At 34.5% G+C, this 27,013-nt stretch overlaps 3 protein-coding genes and 3 non-coding genes across 6 annotated transcripts; 5 read left to right on the top strand and 1 right to left on the bottom strand.

The window, feature by feature from the left end:
* The first annotated feature begins 1,023 nt into the window (after positions 1-1,023).
* On the top strand, positions 1,024-16,945 carry LOC145636298 (helicase-like transcription factor CHR28). Its single transcript, XM_081687818.1, has 11 exons — positions 1,024-1,543; positions 4,266-4,350; positions 6,235-7,409; positions 8,011-8,082; positions 9,132-9,209; positions 9,316-10,147; positions 11,763-11,893; positions 12,863-13,084; positions 14,115-14,726; positions 15,060-15,269; positions 16,302-16,945. The coding sequence occupies exons 1-11, from the start codon at positions 1,334-1,336 to the stop codon at positions 16,404-16,406; spliced, it is 3,732 nt and encodes a 1,243-aa protein (XP_081543944.1). The 5' UTR covers positions 1,024-1,333; the 3' UTR covers positions 16,407-16,945.
* A 345-nt stretch (positions 16,946-17,290) lies between these two features.
* Positions 17,291-23,080, top strand: LOC145637226 (RNA polymerase II C-terminal domain phosphatase-like 4). The gene is made up of 7 exons (XM_081688702.1): positions 17,291-17,442; positions 20,551-20,686; positions 21,026-21,206; positions 21,771-22,060; positions 22,265-22,453; positions 22,635-22,673; positions 22,769-23,080. Exons 1-7 carry the CDS (start codon positions 17,291-17,293, stop codon positions 23,078-23,080), a joined length of 1,299 nt encoding a protein of 432 aa, XP_081544828.1.
* Positions 23,081-23,485: 405 nt separating this feature from the next.
* TRNAQ-CUG (transfer RNA glutamine (anticodon CUG)) lies at positions 23,486-23,557 on the top strand. Its single transcript has one exon. It is a non-coding gene; the product is annotated as a tRNA-Gln (tRNA).
* Positions 23,558-24,692: 1,135 nt separating this feature from the next.
* TRNAQ-CUG (transfer RNA glutamine (anticodon CUG)) lies at positions 24,693-24,764 on the top strand. Its single transcript has one exon. It is a non-coding gene; the product is annotated as a tRNA-Gln (tRNA).
* An 81-nt stretch (positions 24,765-24,845) lies between these two features.
* TRNAQ-CUG (transfer RNA glutamine (anticodon CUG)) lies at positions 24,846-24,917 on the top strand. Its single transcript has one exon. It is a non-coding gene; the product is annotated as a tRNA-Gln (tRNA).
* Positions 24,918-25,273: 356 nt separating this feature from the next.
* LOC145635255 (caffeoylshikimate esterase-like) lies at positions 25,274-26,620 on the bottom strand. Its single transcript, XM_081686540.1, has one exon. The coding sequence runs from the start codon at positions 26,514-26,516 to the stop codon at positions 25,545-25,547; it is 972 nt and encodes a 323-aa protein (XP_081542666.1). The 5' UTR covers positions 26,517-26,620; the 3' UTR covers positions 25,274-25,544.
* Positions 26,621-27,013: the final 393 nt, after the last annotated feature.

Below are 27,013 nucleotides of genomic sequence, written 5' to 3'. Positions count from 1 at the left end.
TTGGAGATGGTCTAGTGGAAATCCCCTTATTACCTCTGCCTCGTAGATCCAATTATCTAATCACCTTATCTATCTCTTATACTTTCAAGTATTTAAACAATATTAAATTACTCGTAAAAAACTGTGAAAGTCGATGAATGATTAGTTATTACGGTCCTTTTTTGTACCTTAAAGAATTAAAAAACTTAGGTCTCGTTTGACATTGTTGTGGCCTTTTGTTTTTTGATTTTACTCGTGAATTCTCACCCAAATTTTCTAACGAGGTGAATCGGGTTTATTTCTTAGACCACTAATTGGTACATTATTGGAAGACATCTAGAAGACAAACAAAATAACTCTTTTACTCATGAATTCTTAAACACCCAAATTAATTAAAATTATGAAGTAATTAAGTTCAAGATGTCTACCAAACAATTTTCGAGAGATAAATCAATTAATCAAAACATATCTTCTTCCGTTATATATCCTTTGTTGGGAAATATACTTTACTCTTCCATTTTTTTTTTTTTTTTTTTTTTTTTTGCAACATATCCTCTTCCATTATATATCCTCCTTTATTCACCAAGTCTTACACAGTCACACTAGAGATCAAATTCCACCGAAAACTCGTTACGGCTAAAACTTTCCTTACTCTTCTCCCCATTCCACACGAATCTTGCCCACTAAACGAACTAGGTTGATCCATGATCCATATTCCATAATTCCATATTAACTCATCCAACATTAAAATTTCATATCAATCCTACAAGACTACAATCAATATTAGTTTCCACTCTCCGCAATATAAACACACACTTCTAAAAAGAAAGAAGTACTAGTATTAAAAATCACGTGAAAACAAACACTTTGACCAAAGAAAAACCTATCTTATACACGCCAGCCAATATGAACTCAACCAAAAAATAAAGACCGACTTCTCGTTTATTTTGATCATTTTTTTTTCTTTTTTTTTTTTTTATCTCCCTTAATTTCCGCCTCTTTTCTTCTTTTTTTTATTTTTTTCAAAAATCAAAAATAAAAAATCAACGCCTAAACTTCCTTTTTTATTTTTTCCCCACTAACCCCTAAAAATAAAAATAAAAACAAAAAAAATAAATAAAGTGTGTATATCTCTTCAAATTACCCAGAAACCCCTAAGAAATTTCCCACCCTAATTCTCACACTCCGCGTTAAAATTCTTCGTCATATTCTTATGGAATTACAGTTCAATTTTGATTTCGATTAATCAATTTTGTTCATGATCATCAATTTCTTGTGATTTTTTTTGGGAATTTTTCATTGTTTGAACAATTGATTGGATTTGAGTCGGAGAATTTTGTTGTATGATTTTCCGATGATGATGGCGGCAGCAGGGCAGCAAGAGGGTTTTAATTTTGGATTGATGAATAACAGTTTCAACGATTTCTCTCATGGCGGCGGCGGCGCCGGTGGTGGTGTCGGTGGTGGTGGTGGTGGGAATGATGATGATGATTTTGCTATTGATGCTGATGCTTTCTTTAGTATTCTTGATGAAGATGATAATTCCGATCATCTTCCTTTTCCGGTACGTTTTTTCGAGTTTTGGGTTTTTTATTTTTTGTTTGATTTGATTAATTTTGTGGAATTTTGACTCTGGAGGACTTAATTTTATAGAATTATAGTTGTTTTTGGTTGTAATTAGAAGTATTTTTGTTTTTATTGTGTTTATTTTGGTGTTATTAGTGTTTGATGTTGCTTGGTTTTGAGTATGAATCGAAAAAGTTTTTTTTTTGGAGGGTTTGATGTAGTGGGAGAATTTGGTAAGAGATTTTTGGTGGGTGTGCTATATAATCTGGAATGCGGTTAAGGTGAGCGTAAATGGAGTGGTGGAATTTTCATTCCACGAGGATTAAGTATTCGTGTGGAGTATTCGGGTGAGAATGCTTTAGGATCTGTCGTATGAGCTTCTAATGAGGTGAATTTTGAGTTGATTGAATGAGGGAGCTGCTGAACACTGGTTTTGATAAGTGTCTATGTAAAAGTTGTGTGAATATGATTAGTGGAGGTGCAAATCGTGCAATAATCTTAGGTGATTTCAATTTGAAGTGATTGGGGGTACAAGGATCACGCCTGTTATAAAGCCTAAGCCATTTTAAGGTTCCTCTTCATCATAAGAGAAGGCGAGTGTTTCGTGGCATGATGGTTTAGTGAGGAGAAGACTTTTACTTAAGGATGGAGTAAGTGCTGTGGTCTTACTGTACTTAGTAGATTAACTAAAAAAATAACTGATGATATGCAGTAATCGATCAGTAGCATTGATGCTTGATTTTAGCTAAAAGAATCATGGAAGGAGAAGAGTAGCTATTTGAAGAATTTGTAGAATCAGGTTGGATTGTATAAAGCTACCAGATTGTACAATATAGTGTTGTTAATCTTTGCTGCAATCTAGATTGTACAATATAGTGTTGTTAATTTTAGGAGAATTTAGAATCTTTTTTCTTATCCTCTCTTCTTTAGGTGAGGGAAATAATAGCTATTTAGAAACTTTCCTTATCCAGCGAACTAGTTCTCGTCTTTTTCCACAGCTAAGTAAGATTACTTTCTAATTTTATTCAAGAGAAGCAATGGTCATTTTTTGATGTCACCACATTACTTGTTTCAATAATGGTGCGCATCCAAGTGTCAAAAAGTAGATTTCATATTTCCTTGTATCAAGATATATGTATCAGATGTTTTCAATATTATAATCACAACCATTTAGTAGTTTAATCTTTACCTAAAAGATTGCAAGATTTTTTCTTGGCGATTCCCTTCTAGTATATTTCTGAACACTGACACACACACACACACACACACACACACACACACACAATTTTCCTGGCTCCTACCTTTCACCATTCTGCTCTCAAATATTTTTCAGATTTCTCAACTCTAAAAAACAAGCTTGTTATCACATTCAGCATTGTGGAAGCCCCTATTGTTTGATAAGGCTCTTTTATTGACATTATTGTGGTCAGATCTAGCCATGGTGCATGGTGGTGACCAACTTGTCCACGTATGACCTAAACACACATCATAACAATTAGGCCTTGTATAGATTTTAGTCATTGATAGCATTGTGGTCTTGTGGTGAAGGGTATTAGTATTTTGCATACTAGTGTTGCTGGGGAGTGTAGGATTGAGACATCGAGACAAGGAAATTATAGTCACTCTGGAATGTATTTTTTTGCACTTGGGAGATTTGCTGATGGGAATTATTGTTGTTTGGAATATGATATTTTAACTTATACACTCTAATTAAGGAGCTGAAGAAAAAGATTTAATAGCCCTTGTTTAAAATATTGTCAGAAAGCTGAGTAATGATATACTTGACCTTTTTCAATCATCTCGGTTGCCAATGCATAGCTTCAACCGTTATAATTTGTAATTTTCAGTGAATAGAATATATGAATGTCTGGTGTTTTGGTAGTACTTAACTACTTTATGAGACATTCTACATTTCTACGTGATCCCAGGAGAGGTGAGTATGTGAATAGTGCAAAAGTCATGCTGGATCAATTTTAAAAATATTGGAGGAAGTGTTTGACAGACAAATTAATTACAATAAAGTACATAATAGGCAAATTTGACATTAGTAGATTGGTATTGTTATGTGATGACTAATTTATTTGTAATCTATTTTGATGTGCTACTCTAGGCTGACTTTCACCTAATGATTCTGTGGAATTACTGTATATCCTATTGAATATATGGCTTTTACCTAAAAAGATTATTAATGCAAGTGGAAAATTTTTTGTGTAAAAATTCAATTGAAATTAACTAATAAACGTATAATGTAGTCACAATTTGCTCCAAGGTGTATTTGCAATTTATTACTTTATTCAGATTTTAGCGTAACATTTGATTTTTTGTGGCTCTTAAAGCCACACCTTGACAGTTTGGGTGCTTTGCTTTTATAGTTTAGTATTTAAAAGACAAGTAAATTACAATTGCTCTCTTGAATAATTTTTTGAAAGGAACTCAGATAGTATATTTGCATGTTTTGCATCAAAATACTGTTTTTATTATTTAGTGTCAAAGTTGGCGAACTTTGACTCTTGGCTTGAGAGAAAATGTGTAATGCTATTTCAGAACCAAAGTAGCTTCTGTTAAAAATCCCTTCATTACTCTCTCCAATGTATGTTGTTTGATTTGCTATCTAAGTTAATGACAATTTTTTTTTTCCAAGTTTAGTTTATTTATAAAATTTCTTTGGAGCATCCACCTCCTTCTGATAGTTGTTAAATCTAACTCGAGCTACTGTGCAGGTGGATCCATTTTATCCATCAACTGATAATACCCAGGAAAGTGGTTCAGCTATACTTGCTAACGATCGTATGGATGTATTAAGAGGTGAGTTATTCGACTTGTATGCTTATAGCTCTTTTGTTTACAATCATCAAATTTTTTTACTCCATGAAACTCAATTTTGATATGATCTGAGATATAATCAATAAAATGTGTAATGCTTCATTTTGGGCGGCATTTGTGTAATATGTAAATCACTGTTACTGCAAATTGGTTTTATGAACTGAGATAATTGTTGGGTGTTTCTTCCTTTTCAAGTATGTTGTGATTAATAGTTTTTGCAATTTTGATCCGGTGTATATTAGATTGGATCTAGACAAACTTTCTATTTTGATTTGTCATAGCATGGATGCTTTCTTTGTTCGAAACGTTTATCTACTAAATTTATGTTTCGAAAACTTCTTAAGAGTATCCTTATTTATAATCCATTTTGGATCAACCTTTTCTCTCCCATGAACAAAAGAAATCATTTCAACAGAAGAGGCAAATAAGTACCTCTCTTCTCATTCCTTTCTATGTTCTCATGACCTGTTTTTTCTGTTCTAGGGAGGACATGATCAATGATTATGGGGCTGCATGGTCTTCTTCTTCTTCTTTTTTTATTTTTTTTTTTTATTTTTTTTTTTATTTTTAAATTTTACGCAGAACCTTTAAATTAGGGGTGATGATTGTTAACACAAATTTGTAAACTCTCTAGTGCTGTGTATATTTTAATCTTGTTGTAATTGGTACATTATATTTACCTTTATCTTGACATCTTTTGTTCAGAAACTAAGTGTGATTTAGGTTGCTATTGTGTTGTTGCTGATTACTTCATGGCAATTGCCACAGTATTTTTAGGGATATATTTGGAATTTTTTTTTAATCAATTATGTAGTTTGACATGCATACACGCGTGCACACACAAACAAATTAGCTTTCCTGTTTCAACATACTTATTTTTACTTTAAAGAGTTTAAATGCCTAGAATTTCTTTTCTTCAAAAAAAAAAATGCCTAGAATTTCTCATGCAGTTTTATAATCTGTTCATTTCAAGTTATTTTACTGGAATCATGGTTTGATAGGCTCATTATGACTTCATATGCTTTAAATGCTTAGTTGTCCAGTGGAACTATTCCCTCCATTCTGCAATAGATAACATGAAGAAGTTGGTCACAGTGTTTTAGGGCAGTTATAATGTTGGGGGTATTGTTTTGGTAATAGACTAGTAGTATGAGAAAGATGTGATGGAAGATACTAGGTGATGTATGTTTTTTTTTTGGTTGATGAGATAGAATGAAGATGTGATTGGAGAAAATGGAAACTTTTAAGTCGAGGAGAAAGAAAACAGATGTGATTGGAGATAATGGGAAATTTTTTGTTGAGGAGTGTGAAAAATGGGTGTGATGGGAGATTATAGGAACTTCTAAATTGAGGAGAGTGAAAAGGTTGTTGTGATTGGAGGTTGTGCCATTGTGGATGATCTCTATGCAGGAGAGTGAAAAAATAGATGTGTTCGGCGTTGATGGATCCATATCCTAAGATGTTTTTGTTATTTATGTTGGGACCATAAAAAATGGGAAGGGTGTTATCTACTGCGGGGCATGAAGATAATTTGTGTCTCCAAATGGTTTGGACAGAACCACACAAAAGGGTATTTATGGTAGTTCATGTCATAATTTTACCAGACAAATCGCTTAAGTAAAAATATAAGGTGGTTTGAGAATGAGAACAACATTAGGTGCCTTCTGCAAAATGTTAAATATTTAGTGGTCCCCTGCAAATTTTTCTCTCTTGCTTTTTTTTTTAATTTTATTTGTTGTTTTTGAAAACTGCTGTAGGATGGTAGATATTTCAAATTAAGGTGTTGACTGGTTCCAATTTGTTTTTATGTTTCATAGTGATGTAATTTCAATTAACGAATCATACTAATGAAGTTTGATTGTGTAGATTATGGCGCTGCAAGTGAAAATAGTGCTGATACAGTTGAGGCTTCGGAGCAACTTCCATATTCGTCTCCTCCTGAGATGGTACTAAGTGAAGCTAATGACACTTCATTCAGAGTAGCTAATACATGCCAATTGCCCACCTTTGTCGAGACAGAGAGCTTTCCGATTGCTGCACAGGATTGGTACAGCATATATAAAATGTCTTCGGGATTCCCTGATCAGAATTCCCTTGGTGGTGTAAACTATGACATGATGTCAACAAACTTAGCAACGAGGGCTATCGTGAAGAGTGATTTAGATGACTCTCAGTCTTCACATCCATGGCCGGATACTAAAATAGCCTTGGAAGCTCAAGTTGGAGCTGGGGATGTCACTGCTTCAGAAGTCCGTATGTATGATTTTTTTGACGGCAAGGGGCCTGAATCAATCTTCTATAGTAATCGTCCTGTTCAACATGTTGACATCATGACTTTTGATAATAGTAGTAGTAGCACGACTACTGATGAGACTTCAGCTGAGCCATATTATTGGAGGCAGATGGACAAGTCATGTCTGAATCAAACAGTTGTTACGAAGGATGAAGTGAACGACAAAATACTTACAAGCAATGGTTTTGAGTTCAAGCCTTCTGAAGCAAACAAAGGTCCATCAAGTGGATTTTCTTTTGGTTCTGGTTCTGGGAAGCTCCTCAGCTCTGCTGAAGCTCAGTACTCTGGCTTTGTAGCTGGTGGTCCCGCTGTTAAATGTCAAAATCTCTCTAGTGGTGGCGATATAAGGAAGCCTAGGAAGGTGCAGCTTTCTGATGATCCAATGTATCATGCAGATATATTTGCCAACATTGACAGTTCTTATTACAACACTGAAGGAGAGGTTGCTAAGGTTCAACCTGCCACTTTAAAGCTTAATCTATTGGAGGGAACTCTTGAGGCAAGCCAAACTTGTTTGTCAGAAGGACGAAGTGACATTGATGACAGCAATGATTTGTGCATAATTGAAAATATGAGTGAGCCGGCACGGATACACCCTTATCCTGTACATGGAAAGTCTGTCATCCCTCAGCCCACAACATTTACTTCACAGTGTTCAACATCCATCACACCTTTTCATCAAATAGTTCCTAGTGGAACAAGATCGAGGGCAAGTGATGAGCGCTTAATCTTTCAATCATTAGTGCAGGTATTTTCTGCCTTTTTCTGACTCGCTCCTGTTTGCTATGAGACTGATGTAATGTTCATTATGGATAGAAATTAGTGCCCCATATTGTTTACCACAGGATGCTCCTTTGGTTCGTTTCTTGGGTTATTGTCTGCTTTGGATTACTTTAAGATGATTCTCTGTTTGGATGGATTGACGAAATCCACATTGCTTATTTGCTTTGGTTTACTTAAGTCATGAAATCCCCAATTACTTGAATTTTTGATTTGGATTTGGAATCATCAGTTGTATTAGTCTCTGTCTATTTTTATTTATTTATTTTGTTTTCAATAGCCGTCTTCTGTGGAATGATATGTGTAAATATGGTTTTGTTCTGTGCATAACTTTGATATGATTTGTTTGCCTGTGCACACTTTTGCAGCAAATAAAAATATGAAATAAAAGCCTGACTAAAAGCAAATGTAGATTATTGTTTTAAGCCCCCTAATGTCCACAATTGAATGCTGTTAATACACTTTGTATGCAGGTTGCTTTTCATTAATTTTGCGCATCTTGCTAAAATAGTAGAATTTGGAGTTTTGATTTTTTTAAAAAATTGTCTACCCTTCCCAATATGCTACAGGATCTTTCACAACCAAAGTCAGAGGCGTCCGCTCCCGATGGCTCTTTAGCAGTACCTCTTCTGAGACACCAGGTTAGAGTTCTCATTATGTCTATCTCTGAAACTTTGAAATATGTTTAATTGTTTACATGAGTTTTGAAGTACCTCTTCTGAGACACCAGGTTAGAGTTTTCATTATGTCTATCTCTGAAACTTTGAAATATGTTTAATTATTTAAATGAGTTTTGAAGGACCATCTCCTCAGCAGTTGATATATGAAAGTTTGAAAGGATTAATCATAGAGATGTGCATGATACCTTAGAGATGTATTATGTTCCCTCATTTCACTTTTGTGCTTCCTAATTTGCCTGTTTTCACTCTCCATTGCAGTGCTTATTTATTTTTATTTTTTATTTTTTTAAACCCTCTGCACTTATTTTCTTAGATATATGAACTCTATATCTAACATGTGACATCATTATCCGGGAAGGTTAAGATGTGATTGAGGTAGAATATATCTTGTATTTGTTAATATTTAGTATCTTAAAGATTGTTTATCTTAGCTAAAACACTTTTTTTTTTTTTTTTGATTTTTGAAGTATACTCCCTCGGGCCCCGGTTTTTCATTTTTACTATTTGTTTTTACGCACTTTTCAATACAATGTTGTAAAATTACATCTTTTGAAACTAAAAATTGAGATGAAGCTAGTAAGATCCCACATGGCTATGTTTGAATTACAAATAAATAGTTAAGGCATTGTTTTCAATTTTCAGTGTTTTGTCTCTGTAAAACTAATAGCTAATTATTGTTTTATTTTGTTTTTTTCTCACTTTTTTTAAACTAATTCAAAACCGAAACATATACAACACACTATATATACAAAGTATACTTTGATAAGGATGACAATTAATTACAATAATTTAATATCTAAATAATATTCACTCTGCTACGATCTTGCTCTTTATCATGTTAATTTTTGTTTATGATTATTTTAAAAAGATTTATCTACTGCTAATAGCTACGATCTTTCTCTTGTTTTTCCCCCTCCCTTTAAAAAAAAAAAAAAAAAAAAAAAAAATCTTTTTATGTTGTATTTTTATGTAGCATGGTTAATTGGTTACAATGGTGTGTCCCCCTGCAGCGAATTGCTTTGTCATGGATGGTGCAAAAAGAAACAAACAGCTTGCATTGTTCCGGAGGAATTTTGGCAGATGATCAGGTGAGTCCTTGGTTTCTGTGGATGACAGTTGAAGATAATATATGTGCCAGTTTCTTGGCAGTTATGAGCCGTATTTGTTTTGAAAATGTATCTATATGTCAACCAGGGGCTGGGGAAAACAGTATCGACTATCGCTTTAATTCTTACAGAAAGACCTGTGTCTGCTGGGACATTGAAGGTAAAGGAACAAGGTGAGCCTGAAACATTGGATTTGGATGATGACGATGACAAGAAAAAGGGGAATAGTATAATGTCTTCTTCAGTTAAGGGGAGACCTGCTGCAGGAACCCTTGTAGTGTGTCCTACTAGTGTCCTTAGGCAGTGGGCCGAGGAGCTTGCCAATAAGGTAACTAGCAAGGCCAAACTTTCTGTGTATGTTTACCATGGGAGTAACCGGACAAAGGATCCCTATGAACTGGCCAAATATGATGTAGTTCTTACAACATATTCAATCGTAAGCATGGAGGTTCCTAAGCAGCCTGTGGTCCTTAAGAATGGTAGTGATGGACGAAAATCAGAGGTGGAAGATGCATCCGCTCAATTTAATAGGAAGAGAAAGCAACCTTCAACATCTGATAAAAAGCGTTCCAAGAGAGGAACAGACAATTCATTGATTGAATCTGTTGTTCATCCTCTTGCCAGGGTGGGATGGTTTAGAGTTGTACTTGATGAGGCACAGAGCATCAAGAATCACCGGACTAGAGTAGCCCAGGCCTGCTGGGGTCTTCGTGCAAAACGTCGGTGGTGCTTGTCTGGGACACCTATACAAAATGCAATAGATGATCTCTACAGTTATTTCAGATTTCTCAAGTATGATCCTTATTCTGTGTATAATTCGTTCTGCTCCATGGTTAAGTTCCAAATTAGTAAAAATCCGACTAGAGGGTACCAGAAGCTGCAGGCTGTCTTAAAGAATATAATGTTGCGCCGCACAAAAGGTTAGCCTTCATGTATATTGATTATATAAATCCTCTTTGACTTATTGTTTTTATTAGAATGGAATAGGTTGTAGTTATTTTGAATGACATACTTCCGCCTTTTCTTTATTTGCAAAATACCATTTTGGCACGGAATTTTAGAAAGAAATAAAATTAAGTAAACACACAAATTAATTTAATATAACTACTTTTACCTTTGGTAAGAAAATGTGACAAGTCGTTACGTTGAAAATTGTAGATTAATTTGTCCGTTTTATCTTTTTTAATTACTTCTTCAAATCATGTGCCAATAAGGTGTGTGCTAGTATAGAAAAAGTGGATAGAGTATTATTTAGTCTTTCTACACATAGCTGCTGCCTGGTTTAGAAAGAAACTTAGGTGTTCATGTACTGTATATACTTTTTTGTTTTACTTTCTCTTGAATATTTGTTCGTGATGCAACATTCAGTCAGTTAAAGTCTATTTGCATATTGATCAGAAATAGAATGTGGCAATTCGGATTAATGTTATTTATGTTGAATTTGCATGTAAGGATATTGTGTTTGGGTGTGCATATGCTGGCTTTTATATGCCACAATAAAAAAATAAGTTCTTAAGCCCAAAGAGACACCGAAAGAGAGGGGGGGGGGGGGGGGGGTTAGTTGGTTAGACTGTCAATCTGTATACACAGAAATAAATATAATGGCTCGAAAATGCTCTTCACTTCTTCAGTCCTTTTTGGGAAATTTTTTCGAACTACTTGCTGCTATGTTTTCTGTTTCATGATTTGTTAGTTCTCCCTCACTTGGGCCCCCAATTACCCTCTTTTGTCATAATCCACCCCAAATATCTTCTATTTTGCTCATCACTTCCTCTCTCTTACTTTTGTCAATTTTCATGGTCTAAGCAAAAAGAAAATTGTAATTAAAGAGGGGGTATCTAATGCTGCATGTTTTTTTGCCTGCCCTATCTTGGCTTATTTTTTATTTTTATTTTTTTATTTTTTAATTTCTTTAAAATACTACTGCCTCTTTCCCATGTCCTCTTTCTTTTTTCCACTGTTGTACACTTCTACTTAGTAATTCAAAGATTTATGCAATTTAGAATAAACCAAAAATGGTGGGGTCCTTAGGTGAAAGGGTGGGGGAGTGATGGATACAAATTTACTTAAGATTGAGAAAAATGGTTAGTGGGTTTTTGTGATCCCTCTTGGTGCGACGTTGGAGTGTAGAAGAGGAAAGTTATTTTTACCATATTGTGAATAAAGTAAAAGTTATTAGTTTAAAAAAAAAAAAAAGGAATCGAATGGAAAGTGCATAGAGTTTATAAAAAGGAAATGAAAAGTGAGGATTTTTTTAATTACATATTGAAAATGTAGCAAAAAGTGAGCTGAATATTATAGGGTACTGCATTAAAAAGGGTAGATTTAGAGAGTATACTTCACAGCTCTGTGTGTATGTCAAGTAATACTAATTGTGAGTATACTTTACAAGTAATATTGAATTTGTAGCTTAATCAGACAAGTATTATATCAAGGAACTAGCAAGTTTCTGAAAATTTACTTCCTGTACAGTTCTGATTGTAATCCTCGCTTGTGTATAGCTGAGCATCTTGTATTGCCTATTATATTCTCTAGGTACACTTCTTGATGGGAAACCAATCATAAACTTGCCACCTAAATCTGTAAAGCTGAAGAAAGTGGAATTTTCAGAAGAGGAAAGGGAATTCTATAGCAAGCTGGAGGCTGATTCACGGGCCCAATTTCAAGTAAGCATAATCTCAGAGCTCTACTTATGGTAATTTTTTGTTTATTGTCTAACATATAAAAGCACAAGTTTTTTGCTTTTTACCAATCAGTTGATACTTAGGAAACTCTTCTTTTGCATGTATAGCTTCATATGATACTCCATTTCGTGTTTTTCACTGCTACGCAAAATAAAAAACTATTAAGGTATCGCCTAATATGGAATGTTCGTTTTAAGAAAACTGATTGATTTAAATACAAAGTAGTTTTTAACCATGGAGAATATGGATGTGTTTGCAATTGTAGAATTATAGTAAGTGTCTTCATTATCTTCTTGTCTTAGCTGTGAAAAATTCAGGGTAAACAGCCTTCTAAAATCTGCATTTCATAGCTACCAACTTACCACCTTATATATTTATCTATTTTTGGTCTAGAACAAGCATTTTTCTAAGAGTAGAATAGGGTATATTAATTTTTTTCTATTGTAAGTAGAAAAGTGTCCTTTTTCCTTTGAGTAGTAATAGAGAATTGAAGATATTAGAGCATCTCCAATGGCAAGCTACAATGCTTTGTAGCTTGCTTTTCCATATCAATTTCTAAGCTACAACACTTTTTATGCAACAAATTGTTCCAATGGTAAGCCACAACATATTGTAGTATGCAAAAAATAAAATTTTAAAAAATAATAGATAATTATACACATGTAACAATATGAGTGGAGATTATTTGTCTTATTTTTCAATCAAGCATGTAGCTTGGTTGGGCTACAGTTGCTTGCATGTTGCTCAATTTTTTGTTCTCCAATGGTAAACATGTAGCTAGGAACTTTATTTAAATTGCAAGCAAGTCCTTATAATTGAACCATTGGAGATGCTCTTAGTGTTATTATTAATAAATTGTTGCTGCATAGACTGTAGCCTTTTTATTTTTGCACGTTTCAGTGTTCTGTGTTGCTGTTATCCATTTTTGTAATAATGAATTCTTGATTTCAGGCTTACGCTGACTCTGGAACTGTTAAGCAAAATTATGTTAACATATTGTTAATGCTCTTACGGCTTCGACAAGCATGTGATCATCCCTTTCTTGTTAAGGGTTATGATTCTAGCTCCGTTTTGAAGTCTTCCATTCATACAGCAAAGAAGCTTCCTCGAGATCGACAGATATCTCTTTTGAGTTGTTTGGAAGCGTCACAAGCAATTTGTGGCATATGCAGGGTATTTTTTCAATTTTGTTGCCTATCTTTTTCTGCTTGTGTAGTATGACAACTGTTGGATACTAATAGTTTGAGAGATATTGTCCTCAACTATCTGGGAGCACAAGTGTTGGTTAGATTGCTAATTGTTTGTCTCCATTGCTTGTGTTTTCAAATTTACCTTAGCTGACCCTCCATACTGCACTCTTACTCAGATGCCTTCCTGAACTCAATTATGTGTGTGTGTGAGAGAAAGAGAGGAAGTGAGAGAGGGATTTTTACTATGCATAGTCATGTAGCCCATTTTATCAGATATGAGATTTGTATCTAAAGGGATGAGTAAGTTTTAGTAAGGTAGCAAAGATAAACTTACGACTAGAAATGGAAAAGGGATGGGGGAGGAAATACTTAAAGTTAAGAACATATTGGATGTATGCCTTTTTCCAGACAGAAATTGATGAGCTATACTTTTAGTAAGGTAACTTTTATTAAGGTAACAAAGATAAACTTATGACTAGAAATGGAAAAGGGATGGGGGAGGAAATACTTAAAGTTAAGAACATATTGGATGTATGCCTTTTTCCAGACAGAAATTGATGAGCTATATGTTCTATATGGGCTTAGATTGATTAATTCTTACTGTGTTCTTAGAGTCAAAGCTCTTTGTTGATTTTAATAAAATATCTGTGATAAGTGTTGTATCTTGATTTTTATGGTCAATGATCAAGTTTTTTGGCATAGAAATTCGCCTATCATATAAATTTTTTTATAGGTCTATTTCATTCCCAAATCCCAATCCTGAATACCTTTTTTTTTTTTTTTATATGTTTTTTTTTTACGTAGTAAAACATTTTTAATTTGAATGATTTATTTCCAATGTAGCTGACAGATCCACTATTCTGTTTACTGCTGGTAATATTAGACTAATTTAAAATGGTTTATTTAGATTTTCTGCATTTTAAATTTGTTGCACAGTAGCTAATTATGTGTTTAAATCAAGTGCTTGACAAAATTTTTGTTGTTGATGCCACCAATCATTGAAAAATCTGCAGGATCCACCTGAGGATGCTGTTGTCAGTATCTGCGGCCATGTATTCTGCAATCAGTGTATTTCTGAGCGTTTTACAGCCGATGACAACGTGTGTCCTTCTGCAAGTTGCAAATCAGAGCTTAGTGCCTCCAATGTCTTCTCCAAAGGCACACTGAACAGCTGCCTGTCTGATCAGGATTGTCGGGAAGGCTCTCATATTTGTCCTGTTGCTGAATCCTCAGAACAAAAAGAGTTGATTGAACTTGGACCACCTGGCCGATTTGAGTCATCTAAAATTAAGGCAGCTTTGGAAGTTTTAAATTCACTTTCAAAACCTCATGTTTCTGTTCCTAGTGACGTTCCAAGCCAACCTGTTACTGATACCAGTCTCTTGGACAAATCCAATTCTGCACCCTTTGCCGCTTACAGTGAAATAACCAATGCTGCCAATGGTTTGGGTAATGGCAAATCTGTCATAAAGGAGAAAGCAATTGTCTTCTCTCAGTGGACAAGGATGTTGGATCTGCTTGAAGATTGTCTGAAGGAATCTTCTATACAGTACAGGAGGTTAGATGGAACTATGTCTGTTGCTGCCCGTGATAAAGCTGTGCAAGATTTTAACACCATTCCAGAGGTTTGCAACTATCTGGATCTTTCATTTTTTATATGCTCTCTCAATTCTATCTTTTTTGTCCATTTCAAAAATTGCAGACTTTTTAGCTTTAAAGTGAATAAATTTCTTAGAAAGTAATTGACCCAAATTGAATTGGTTTTATGCTCTTTCAGTGCAATATTAAGAACTTTTTCTTTTCGTCATTTGTGGAAATGAATAGTATTATCACATATATAGTCTGCAATTCTTAATCATCAACAGTCAGCGGGATCTCACTCTACTAGATTCTGAATTATTGGGGTTGAGTAATTTCTGGTTTCAATTTGTAATATTTTATTTTGTCAATATTTGCAGGTATCTGTTATGATAATGTCTTTAAAGGCAGCAAGTCTTGGGCTAAATATGGTGGCAGCTTGTCATGTTGTTCTTCTGGATCTTTGGTGGAACCCTACTACTGAGGACCAAGCAATTGACAGAGCGCATCGGATTGGGCAAACTCGTCCTGTTACTGTCGTGAGGCTGACTGTGAAGGATACAGTTGAAGATCGGATATTAGCACTTCAGGTATTTTATTTTGCGGTCCAAAAGAAATCTGCACCGACCTAATTGTAACGTTCCAAAATTTCTTTTACCGTGGAAAAAGCAACTTTGTTTTCTATTATAATTCATTCCTTGCAAATTTTGGGCTTTATTTTTCTTTGTTACGTGTCCTGTCTTCTCGTCTTTTCTGGCTGTATGTTGTTTTTTCTCTGGGCAAAAGGATTTTCCTAGAGTGTATTTTGCTCATATTGGAACTCAATGTTACCAACAAATGTACATGTGCTAAATGATTAGATCACACATCTTTCATGTGCTCTGGAAGATGAATAATAATTCCTGAATTGGCTTCTGGATATGTACCTGCCCTAATAAAAAATAAAAATTTGGTGGGTGACATGCAATTTAGATCTGCACACTTAGGCATCTCATTCTCATTTGGAGCCTTTACATTGTTAGCCGTTTTGTAATTGCAAAGCACTGATCTCTTAAGAATTTTTTATTCTTTCCACATTCCTTGCTTCTCTGTGAGCAAAGGCTTGGTCGTAGTGAGGACACATGCGTGCCATCTTCTAGTTGAAAGACTAATATTTTTATGAGGTTGATTAGTTGTAGACATGCTGATTATAAAGATGCATCAAAGCCGTCCTAAGGTTGCTAAAATTTTCATTGTCTCCAAAATTGCTTGTGAAGGGTCTGAGTATGTTTTGCCTTTTTGATTGTTTACATTGTTACATTCTCTGCATCTATGACATGCCCAATTTTATCTTATTTTAAAAATTATTAACATAGCTCTGGTAGGCATTACAAATGCGTGGTTGAACTTCTAGTTTCAGCATTGATATTGGAATATTTGGAACAATTGATTTTCTAGGCCAACATATGGATTTGATACTTGGGGATTGGCTTCGATGTGGGGTATCTTTCTTTTCATGTGACTGTTAATGGGAGAAAATTTCAGTTCTAATCATTTTATTTGCAAGATGAGTCATTGGACATATTGAGTAAAATGCTTTAATTTTATTCCTTTATTAATGCCATGTGAATTTTTTTGTACAGCAAAAGAAGAGAGAGTTGGTTGCTTCTGCTTTTGGTGAAGATGAAAAGGGTAGCCGCCAAAGTCGTCTTACAGTGGAGGACTTGACATATCTTTTTATGGCGTGACCTCAGTAGAGTTGTTTGGATATCTTATACATGTCGATCTGCTAACACCAGCGCATTCGTTATTAGTTTCAAGAACCCCTGACAATAGATGACATCAATGAACAGAGTAGAAAGTTGGCTTCTTAAAGAATATAGGGTATAGTACAGGATAGAAATGATTCATTTTTCAGTTGATTGGTCAAATGACCATGCTTCCGTGAGCATGCGATAGACTTGCCTTGTATAGCAGCATAGTTTAGCATGTTTAGCTTCGGACCACAGGGATAGTTTGGAGTCATTTAATGAAATCTATTTTTTGTCTATTAGCACATTATATTTTTCTTTGTTAGCTCTAAGTTGCATTCTTTCAAAGCCATGGCTATTTCAGGATTCCGGTTTCTAGCTATTGTATATACGTAGTATAAAGTTGTTGCTGTTTCAAGCTCTAAGGCTGTGGTTCTTTGGGAGTATTGGATTATTTGCTAAGAAAATTGGTTCTTTTTTTTATATTCCACAACTGTAATATCAAACAGTCTGAAATTACACTATTATTTACTTCATTATTTTTTGTGTATTTGCTGATGGGTTTAAAATTGTAGTTGCAGACCCTCATGCCCTTCAAATACTTAGTTTGAGGGAGTTTTGTGGTGTCTGTCTCTGAATCTCACAAGTCACAACTTTAACCTTTTTGTAAGCTAATAAACCAAATTATTGAAATGAACATGTCAGTAAGGTTTAAAGTTTTTCACCTGTCCTTTGTTACAAATCAACTAAAGGTTCAAGCCTAAACTAAAGATGGGGCTCATGATATTATTCACTGTGATTCCGGGTGATAGGAGAGGGGGAGAGGGGGGATAGTAGCTGTTGTGGTGCGATGGGGGGAAGGCTCCTGTGGTGAATTGGTGATGGTGAAGCATTGGCAGCAAGGTTTGGGTCTCTTCTTGCTCATCGAATTGGATATCAGCGTGTTGAGCTTGAGTGCGATGCTGTGGAGCTTGTGGTGCAGGCCAGTCGCTCATGGAAAATTTGAGAGAACTGCAACTGATTGCCGTGATTGGTAATAAAAGATATTACCTCCGTTTCATAATATTTGTAACGATTAGACATTTTTCCTCTCTACTTTGTGTCAAATCGTTGTAAATAATATGAAATGGAGGTAGTATAATTATTTATTTATTTTTTATTATTATTTTTTTTTTTTTTTGGGGGGGGGGGGGGGGGGAGGGATAAATTTGTGTGTTTTTCTTGAAATCATGTTAAAAAGAATTGGTGTTCTTGAACTCTTTTCCACAAGGTTTATTTTGCCTTAGCGGGTCATGATGTTTAGTTTCTTTGCAAGTTAATAATTTCTTCTTTCTCTAAACTCATACACAATAAGCTTACATAATTAAGCTATTTAATCCTAATTAAAACTGAATTTTAAATTCAAATTAAATTAAAATTTGACCCAAATTCAAACTAAATACCGAATAGACATTCCGAATTTCCCCGATTGTCGTGATACAGGATATGTTTTCTCCATTGGGGATAAATTTGTGTGTTTTTCTTGAAATCACGTTAAAAAGAATTGGTGTTCTTGAACTCTTTTCCACAAGGTTTATTTTGCCTTAGCGGATCATGATGTTTAGTTTCTTTGCAAGTTAATAATTTCTTCTTTCTCTAAACTCATACACAATAAGCTTACATAACTAAGGGTTCGTTTGGCATCGCTGTGGTTTTCTGTTTTTTGGTTTTTTGTTTTTTAAAAGTGTATTATATATGTCACATAATGAATCAAAAAATATATAGACTTATTAAAATCATGATAATTTTGAAAACTGACAACAGAAAAGTGGAATCACCTTTTTCTTGTTTCTTGTTTTTGGTTTTCAAAAAAACAGAAAATTGAAAACCAAAAATGATGCCAAACAAGCCCTAAGCTATTTTAATCCTAATTAAAATTAAAATAAGATAGCATTTGAATTTTAGTTTGGATCAAAGCTACCAAAATTCAATACATATAGGATTTCGGAAAAATTCAAACCGAATTGACCCAATTATTCAAAACTGAATTTTAAATTCAAATTAAATTAAAGTTTGACCCAAATTCAAACTAAATACCAAATAGACATTCTGAATTTTCCCGATTGTCGTGATAGAGGATATTTTTTCTCCATTTTGCCCCTTGCATGTTTCCGGATGATTCACGTTATAAATTACGGTCAAGCCGAATTCTTGTTTTCTATATAAACAAACTGTCAGATAATGTAAAACTCCTTAATCAGAGTGATTTCCATTGATCAATATTTATAGGGTTACAATGAGAAACCTAATCATATTAGGTAACTATAAGATATGTACAGATATCAAAGATAATCTTATACAAAATATATCCTAAACCTAGGATGAGAATATTCTATGAATATTCTCTATCACACCCCCGCAGTCAGAGCGGGAGAAAATCGGATGCTCAGACTGGATCTGAATCACGCATCGAACGGGAAGGATAGTATAGTAACCCATGATCAAATTAAAAGAGAAGTAGTAGACGTGTGCCGGTGATGACGATGAGAAGCAACAACCACAACCTACGTATAGTAGAGATATGCGCTTTTAGGCCGAAGGAGAAGAGTCACGCATACACTTGGGCCGAGTTGAAGATCCAGAGAAGAATAAGTTAAGGGATCAAACCATCATCGGGGAGAAGACACTACACTACTACGTAAAATCACAGTTGAAGAAAAACAAATAAAATTGCGCAAGAAAAGATTAAATCCCACCACTTGAAATTAAATCAATTCTCAAAAGAGAAACCAGGTAGCAAGAAGTAATACTCCACAAAGATTCCAAGTGCTGCAACAATAAAAGGAGCTAACTTGATAGCAAAAGAAATGTGCAAAAGTTGACCTTATTGTGATATACCACCACCAAAACAAAATCTATGTGATTATGTGTTAAAAAAACCAACGAGGCAATGTAAGAATCATTGTTGGTCATGGGGAGGTGGAAATAGAGTGCGGCACATGGAGTAGGTTGGCAGATGTGGTTACTGCCAGTAGTGGAAGGCGGTAGTGTATGCGATTGCCAACAACGATGGAGGAGGCTTTCGTGATTGCTACTATTGGTAGGAGGCGCAAGGTTACATAAAGATTCTAAAAAAAAAAAACTTTGAGAAAAGAAAAAAAAATATATGTGTGTGTTTGCGGAAGCATAAAAAACTTTGTATATCCCGCCGGTGGGTTTAATTTTCTAACCCACCGGCAGGGTGAGAATTTTTGTATATGATCCCAAGATCTCACTTAAGTTGTGATACATGTCAAACCTCCTCTTCTTGAGTGTGTTCTCTTTTCTTTCTCTGAGATGGCTCTTCAAATTCAACCTGAACCTCTCAGGTATAATTGGATTTCGCTTATACTTTAATCCAAATTATTGATATTAATTTTGATTCTTTATTGATACAAATAATTCCATGTTCTTGATTTCGGAAACCCTAGTTCTGTCCCCTTCTTATGTTTATTTTTTTTTTTCTTGATCATATTTTTGAATTATGAAATTTTCAATAATGTATCTCAATTGGAACTGATATAAGTAGAAATTGAACCAGTAAAGCTTGATTTTTTATGCAATGAAGAAAGATTATCTCCCTGTTTGATTTCAGAGTATAGATGGAATGAAAATGAGAAGATTGAAATGTAGCTTTTATTTGTACTTGGATTTTCAAGAACTAGACTTATTAATTTATAAGGTTTTGACAAATGATCTTCAAATGTATGCATTGATGAATATGTTTCTTGTTTATGGTGTTAGGAATCTTAGAATGACCGCCTTTTTAAGTGAAAAAAAGATCAATAAGTATGAATTGTGTAAAAGGGCCATTCTTCATGTAACATTTTTTTGCATAATTAGTGTACAATTTGTACATATAACTCATTAGAATCGAATCGGGACATTTTATTTACTTATGAATATCGTAATGTAGTATACTTATGTACTTACACTTTGCACATGTACAATCATGGAGTATTAACATTGAATTTTCTATGATGTCAAATGATAATTGTCTGTTACTAGCAACTGTACCATGATTTATGGAGTAATGCAACAAGAAAAGTCATTTAGGAAGAATAGTATGTACAAAGTATATGAAAAATGTTTTAGACATTGACATGAGTGCTTTTGTTGGAAGGATCAAGCAATGCAAGGTGGCCGAGGAGCCAAGTTCGTGTGCACATCCTGGTTTTTTTAAGGATATGTGCATAGAATGTGGGAAATTGGTTGGTGATGGATATGGAGATAGTATTCCATTTAGATATATTCATAAGGTATGTGTATGTTCTCGTATTTTATTTAGTTATCATGTGCTGATTTCGGCTTGTAATATGTTCAGTATGCTTTATGTCATTAATTAAACTCAATTGTGCTCAGACTCTTCTTGTTTAGCTCAATAAAAGATAGAACTATACTGAAGCTTATTAGTCATCGAGTTGCCATCCTCGAGGTTTTTACAACTAATTGCTGCATAACTACATGTTGTGTTATTTAATTGATAATCTGCTATATCTTCATTGCCATGTTAGTGCAGTTGCAAAGCTTGGTCAGGTCAAATTATCTTTTCTAAGGACTGATAAGATTTTGGTATAATTTCCAATTGCAATTTGCAGGATTTGAGGCTTGGCAGCAGAGAAATTTCTCGATTACGTAATGCTGAAGCAGGAAATGTCCTACGCCAGAAAAAATTGTTCCTGGTTCTTGATTTGGACCAGACATTGCTGCATACAGCTAATATCGATTCTCTCAGTCCGGAAGAGGCATATCTAATGAATCAAACATGCTCCTTTAAAGGTTGTTCTGTTTAAATTCCTACATGTTTAATTATCTGCTTTGCTGCTTCTGATTAATTTTTAAAACTTAATTTTGTGAACAATTTTCATTGTATATCACTCTATCATTTAGACTATATTGGTTATGGAATAAAATGATATAGTACAACTTGACTTTGTGTTTCTATATCATTTGAACTTAAAGTTCTACGGTTTACAATGTCATAAAATTTATTTTTGGTAGAAATTTGAATTCGTGTTCCTTGTTTTGTGTGAAGCCATTCTTGTTTTAACGATATCTTAGGTTTTGCTTGACACCACCCTCATCAAATTGCTGTTTCTCTAATTTTTCTCGTCTGTTTGTCTCATCCATAGCAAGTGTATTTTAATTCTTCTATACTTTATGAATTATGATTGAGTTTGTCATCTGGTGTTTAAGCCAAAGGTGTAAAATTAGTGGAGTCCAGATTTATCCTAGTTTGTATTGCTTCATGTTTTAAGTATGTACTAAGCTCTCCCGACTCTTAACCATCAGGGTTTTGTATACTTTCTATTCTTTCTTGCTCTAATATTAAGTAATGAACAGATACTTCAAAGGGAAGCTTATTTCAATTTGATAAAAGGCCTATGATAACCAAGTTGAGGCCTTTTGTCCGTGAATTTCTGCAAGAAGCAAGCAAGATGTTTGAGATGTACATTTACACCATGGGAGAGCCAGCTTATGGTCGCGAAATGGCAAAGCTTCTTGATCCCAGAAATCTCTATTTTGATTCAAAAGTTATCTCCAGGGCCGATTGCACAAACAGAAACCAGAAAGGACTAGACATGGTACTGGGGTTTGAGAGTGCTGTTCTGATACTTGATGACACAGAATCTGTAAGTAAATTCTCTGGTGATTAGAAACTGGTTTCTTTGCTGACTTATTCTGAGATTTTTTTTACTCTATCAGTAACTAAGATTTCATGACAATGTAGTTTTTTCTGATATTATATTTACATCTACTAAATTCTTCCATTTCATTGAGAGAATGTACTGCTAAATTCTGAAGTTGGATATGTCTGCAATTTTGTATCATTCTAGGTCTGGGAGAGGCACAAGGACAATTTGATATTGATGGAAAGATACCACTTCTTTTCATATACTTGTCGTCAATTAGGCAACAATTGCAAGTCTCTTGCTGAGTTAAAGCTTGATGAAAACGAGTCAGATGGAGCACTTGCAGCAATTCTGAGAGTCCTTAAGAGTATACACTACAAGTTCTTTGATCCTGTTAGTTAATCCCCAATCTTTGCTTCAGAAAATGTATAAATAACTAACATGGGTATTGCAGTCGTTTTAAATGCTGAAATTCACCTCAATGTTAGATATCTAGCCTGACTCTTTTCTTCATGGCTACTATACTAGTACCTTGTTTGTTCTGCTTTCGTATTGACTCGTGCTCTCCTGATAGGAGCATGGAGATGACTATGCTTCCAGAGATGTGAGGGAGGTTAGGTCCTGCTATCTTTGCACTTGTGTGTTTGATATCTGTTTTAATTTAGACACATAGACAATCGTACTAATTTTATCAAATTGGTCATGCAGTTACTGAATATAATTCGGAAGGAAGTCCTCAAAGATTGCAAGATAGTGTTCAGCTTGGTGCTTAAGAAAAAAACACAAGCTGCTGACCAGCCATTATGGAGGATGGCAGAACAGTTAGGAGCTACATGCTCAACTGAACTGGACTCCAGCGTAACACATGTTGTATCAAAAGATGCCACAGCAGAGAAGTCTCGTAGGGCAGTTGAAGAGGGCAAGTTTCTAGTTAATCCTCGGTGGATTGAAGCTGCCAACTTTTTGTGGAAAAGGCAATCAGAAGACCAGTTCCCAGTAGTAGCATCAACAGCAGCTTGATATGAAGCTCGTCGAGGTGGGGATTTGTGGAGGTTCAAATGTACGCAACCTTGTTTTGAAATCAGTTAAACAACTAGCTTGTGTGATTCTAGCCCATGCTATGGGAATTGATATATTGATGATTTTTTGTATCAGCTAATTGTGTAATTGGTGCCTAAATTGTGAAGATTTATTTGAGAGAATATAGGACACATTGCATATATTTTCTCCTCACCTAGTTATTTACAATTGTATATTTATATTTTTCAATAGTTTTAAATTTCTTTTATTTAATAAATATAATAACGATAATATTGTGAATTAGTAGCTTCCTATCATACAGTTACAAAGATACTTGTAATACAGTATAAAGTTGTACATTCAGAAAAGTAAGTTTTCAATATTTTAGATCAATAACAATATTCTGGTCCTATGGTCTAGTGGTCAGGACATTGGACTCTGAATCCAGTAACCCGAGTTCAAATCTCGGTAGGACCTCTTTTTTTGTTATTTGGTTTTTTTCGTTTGGCCTTGATGTAAAGCGTCTAATGCTTCTTCTGCTACATCCTGCACAATTGTGGAACTAACATCCAATTATTTAATAGAGGAATCTTGAATCTCGTGACCAACAATTTGTAATTATTTTTTTTATTTATTTTTTTTTTTTTTTGACATAGATATGTGTTAAGTTTAGGGTAATAAAAGCAATTCAAATTCAATGAAATATAAGGATGAGTTGGTTTAAGTATGAAGGTAATACCACAATGCATTTGAAGAAGTTAAATTTAAGGATAAAGGTTATGAACTTGTAATAGCTAGGTTAAGATAATAATGTTACATTCTAATTAGTTTAAATCAAATTAATTACGGAATCATCAAAATTATATCCATAAGAGATACTGCCATAAGCTAGCTAGGCATACTTTGTGTGTTTGTATATCATTACAATAATTTAAGGTGAATAATCACGTGCAATTATAAGTCCATACCAAATAAGAAAACACCTCAACCTAAGAACCTAACTATGCATAGTTGCATACGTTTTGTACTGCTAACATACTCGTCTTTGATAATTTTTTGCATCATGATTATTTTTTGTTGCACATGTAAGAAAAACATGTGAGATGTTAAATTCAAAATCAATGTACTTTGTTCTTAATCTAATTTCAAGGTTTTATTTATTTATTTATTTTTTTGAAAAAGAGAACTATTTAAATAAAGGGCAAATTACAATGTAAAGCTAACAAGTAATTAAAAATAAACTAAAACCTTAATAAAACTCAAACATCAAACGAAAACCCTTGTGTAACGTGGTTGAGGTAACCCGTCCAAACAATCCCAGAGACAGGGTATCGCCACTTACAAGTTGAAGAGGAACGAAGTGAATGATTAAAGCAGAGAATCCTTGTAACATACCAAATACCTTAAAGCCTGGATAACCAAACCTTTTTCTTGGACTGCCAAATGAACCAAAACCCTTGAGAACAGTTGACATGCTAAAGTACATACTAAAAATGTCATGCTAAAGTATCAAGGGACATGGGTGAATGAATATGGTGTACATACTAGGGAAAAAGCATTAGTTAGTTGACGGAATGAATAAATAATTTTCTTTGTTATTACTTAACAATCCGGTCCTATGGTCTAGCGGTTAGGACATTGGACTCTGAATCCAGTAACCCGAGTTCAAATCTCGGTAGGACCTCTTTTTTGCTTTTTCTGTGATATTTTTTTACATTTTTGTTTATATGTTATAAATTATTTTGGAACTTTATATTAATAAGTTGGTCCTATGGTCTAGCGGTTAGGACATTGGACTCTGAATCCAGTAACCCGAGTTCAAATCTCGGTAGGACCTTTATTTTTTTTGGACAAATTGTTTTACATACTGCAGAATAAAAAAAAATTATCTGTCAATTGTCAACAGCAAAAATCAGCAATCTTTACTCTTTACTGAATCAACTACATTACTCGATTCAACTCTATTAAGAAGTGCATTAATACGGACGATTCATTTTGGACCAAAGACACGGAATTATTTATTCAAATATTACGCAATACGCATTACACTTAATAACATACATGTGTTGAATGCGAGTATCTAAGTAACATATGCTTAACCTCAAAGTAATAGCATGAAACCAATATTGTATATCATACTAGCTTAAAATGACCAGCATACAAAAATATTCACCAAACATGACATTTAAAAAATTGCACAAATATGCCAATTTCTTTCTTTAATCCATCATCAAAGTTAACACATTCACATTTCATATTGTAGCTTAGTAGCTTGATTTCAATGTAACTACAATTCAATTTTGCTACATTCACAAATCAATTTAAAAAACAATGTTCTACTCCATAATACTTCCTCCGTCCCTTAATATTAATATAAAGACTCTTTCTAGCATTTATTACTCACATACTAAAGCGAAAGAGACTTTTAATTTAGGGACGGAGGGAGTAAATAACTTCAACCCCATCAATCTTCCCTTTTGCATCTATCATTCAACCAACACAATATATCATTCCTAACAATCTCCACATTCTCATCAGTCTCCCCAAACAACATAGAATGCACCATTCCTTCATAAATCTTGATCGTCTTATCATCACTCGCGGCCGCCTCGTAAAGAGCCCGGCTCACATCAGGATCAGTCACAACATCAGCCTCTCCATGTAGCACAATAAAAGGTATTGTAACATCTTTCAATTTTTGACTCAAATAATCAGTAACCCTTAATAGTTCAATAACAGTCCCTAATCTTGGCTTCCCATTATACCTTAAAGGGTTCATCAGAGCAATTTCTTTCTTCTCAGGAACTTTGACAGACTTATGTAACAAATCAGGTGAAGGTACAATTGCCAAAGTTGGTACAAATTTACCAATAAATGTCAGAATTTCAGGGATTGGCCATCTGGGTCTGACATTATCAGAGATTTTACACATGGGTGCGATCAGAACAGCGCCACTGAAACCCATGTCAGGGTACATGATACTGATCAATAAGCAAATGGCCCCGCCCATAGATTCTCCGAAGAGAAAGGCGGGCAGATTACGCATCGAACGGGTTTCTAACACAGACTCGAAAAAAGAGGCACAACAACTAATGGCCAAATTGATGTCAGGAACATAGGCTTTAAGGCCATCAGATTTACCATGACCAGGTAAATCAAGGGCAAAACAGGAAAACCCATTTTGAGCAAGGAAAATAGGGGTGGATTGGAAGGTCCAGCTGATGTCATTGCCATAGCCATGGACCATACAGATGATGCCACGTGGAGGAGAGAGAGAAAGTGGGTGCCATGATCTGGTGAAGAGGGTTAGACCAGATGGTGTGGTGAAGTAAGATTGGGTTGATTTGATGCCTTGTTGAGTGTAGTAGTCTTCTTCTGGGGTTGTGCCCCAGGAATGGGGAAGTGGGTTTTTGGGTTGGATCTGTTCTTCTTTCATTGCTATTGATGAAATTGAAAGATATGAAAGAAAGATTCAAGGGTTTTTTTTGCAACTTTTTTTTTTCTTTATTTTTTTGTGGGTGGAATTGGAGGTTTGGATGGTTGGTTGAATTTTAGTTTTGGTTTATTGATGATGGTGTTGGTATTGTTGGGGTGTATTCGAGAATGTGGACCAAAAGTTTTGTTGACAATTTTTATGAATACTTTTTTTTGAGAGAATAAATACTTTACTCCATGTTTTGCACTCCCTTTGTAAATTAGTGCACCAACTGCTTGATTTGTCGGTTCTCCGTTTAAGAATAATTGACACGCTATCAATTGATTGTTATTATAGTGGTGATTGAGATTATACTTGGTAGGATGAATCCGTGTTCGATCTTTCGTAACAACAATCGGGAGGGAACTGAAACCTAATCAGTAATCACCCAGAACTGATCTCCGGATCCGGATTAGCCCAAAGAGTGAAATGGGTGAAACATTGGGCATAAAACTGAT

Source organism: Chenopodium album, chromosome 6 (genome assembly GCF_948465745.1).
Source record: "Chenopodium album chromosome 6, dcCheAlbu1.1, whole genome shotgun sequence".
Taxonomy (NCBI): Eukaryota; Viridiplantae; Streptophyta; class Magnoliopsida; order Caryophyllales; family Amaranthaceae; genus Chenopodium; species Chenopodium album.
This window is presented reverse-complemented; position numbering and strand designations above follow the sequence as displayed.

Bases quoted from the DNA above. Each gene is read 5' to 3' on its own strand.
- LOC145635255 (XM_081686540.1), bottom strand. From the start codon at position 26,516: ATGAAAGAAGAACAGATCCAACCCAAAAACCCACTTCCCCATTCCTGG.
- LOC145637226 (XM_081688702.1), top strand. From the start codon at position 17,291: ATGGTGAAGCATTGGCAGCAAGGTTTGGGTCTCTTCTTGCTCATCGAA. The intron at 22,061-22,264 runs GTAAGTAAATTC...GTATCATTCTAG, and splicing joins TACTTGATGACACAGAATCT to GTCTGGGAGAGGCACAAGGA. The intron at 22,454-22,634 runs GTTAGTTAATCC...CTCTCCTGATAG, and splicing joins ACTACAAGTTCTTTGATCCT to GAGCATGGAGATGACTATGC.
- LOC145636298 (XM_081687818.1), top strand. From the start codon at position 1,334: ATGATGATGGCGGCAGCAGGGCAGCAAGAGGGTTTTAATTTTGGATTG. The intron at 1,544-4,265 runs GTACGTTTTTTC...GCTACTGTGCAG, and splicing joins CCGATCATCTTCCTTTTCCG to GTGGATCCATTTTATCCATC. The intron at 7,410-8,010 runs GTATTTTCTGCC...AATATGCTACAG, and splicing joins TCTTTCAATCATTAGTGCAG to GATCTTTCACAACCAAAGTC.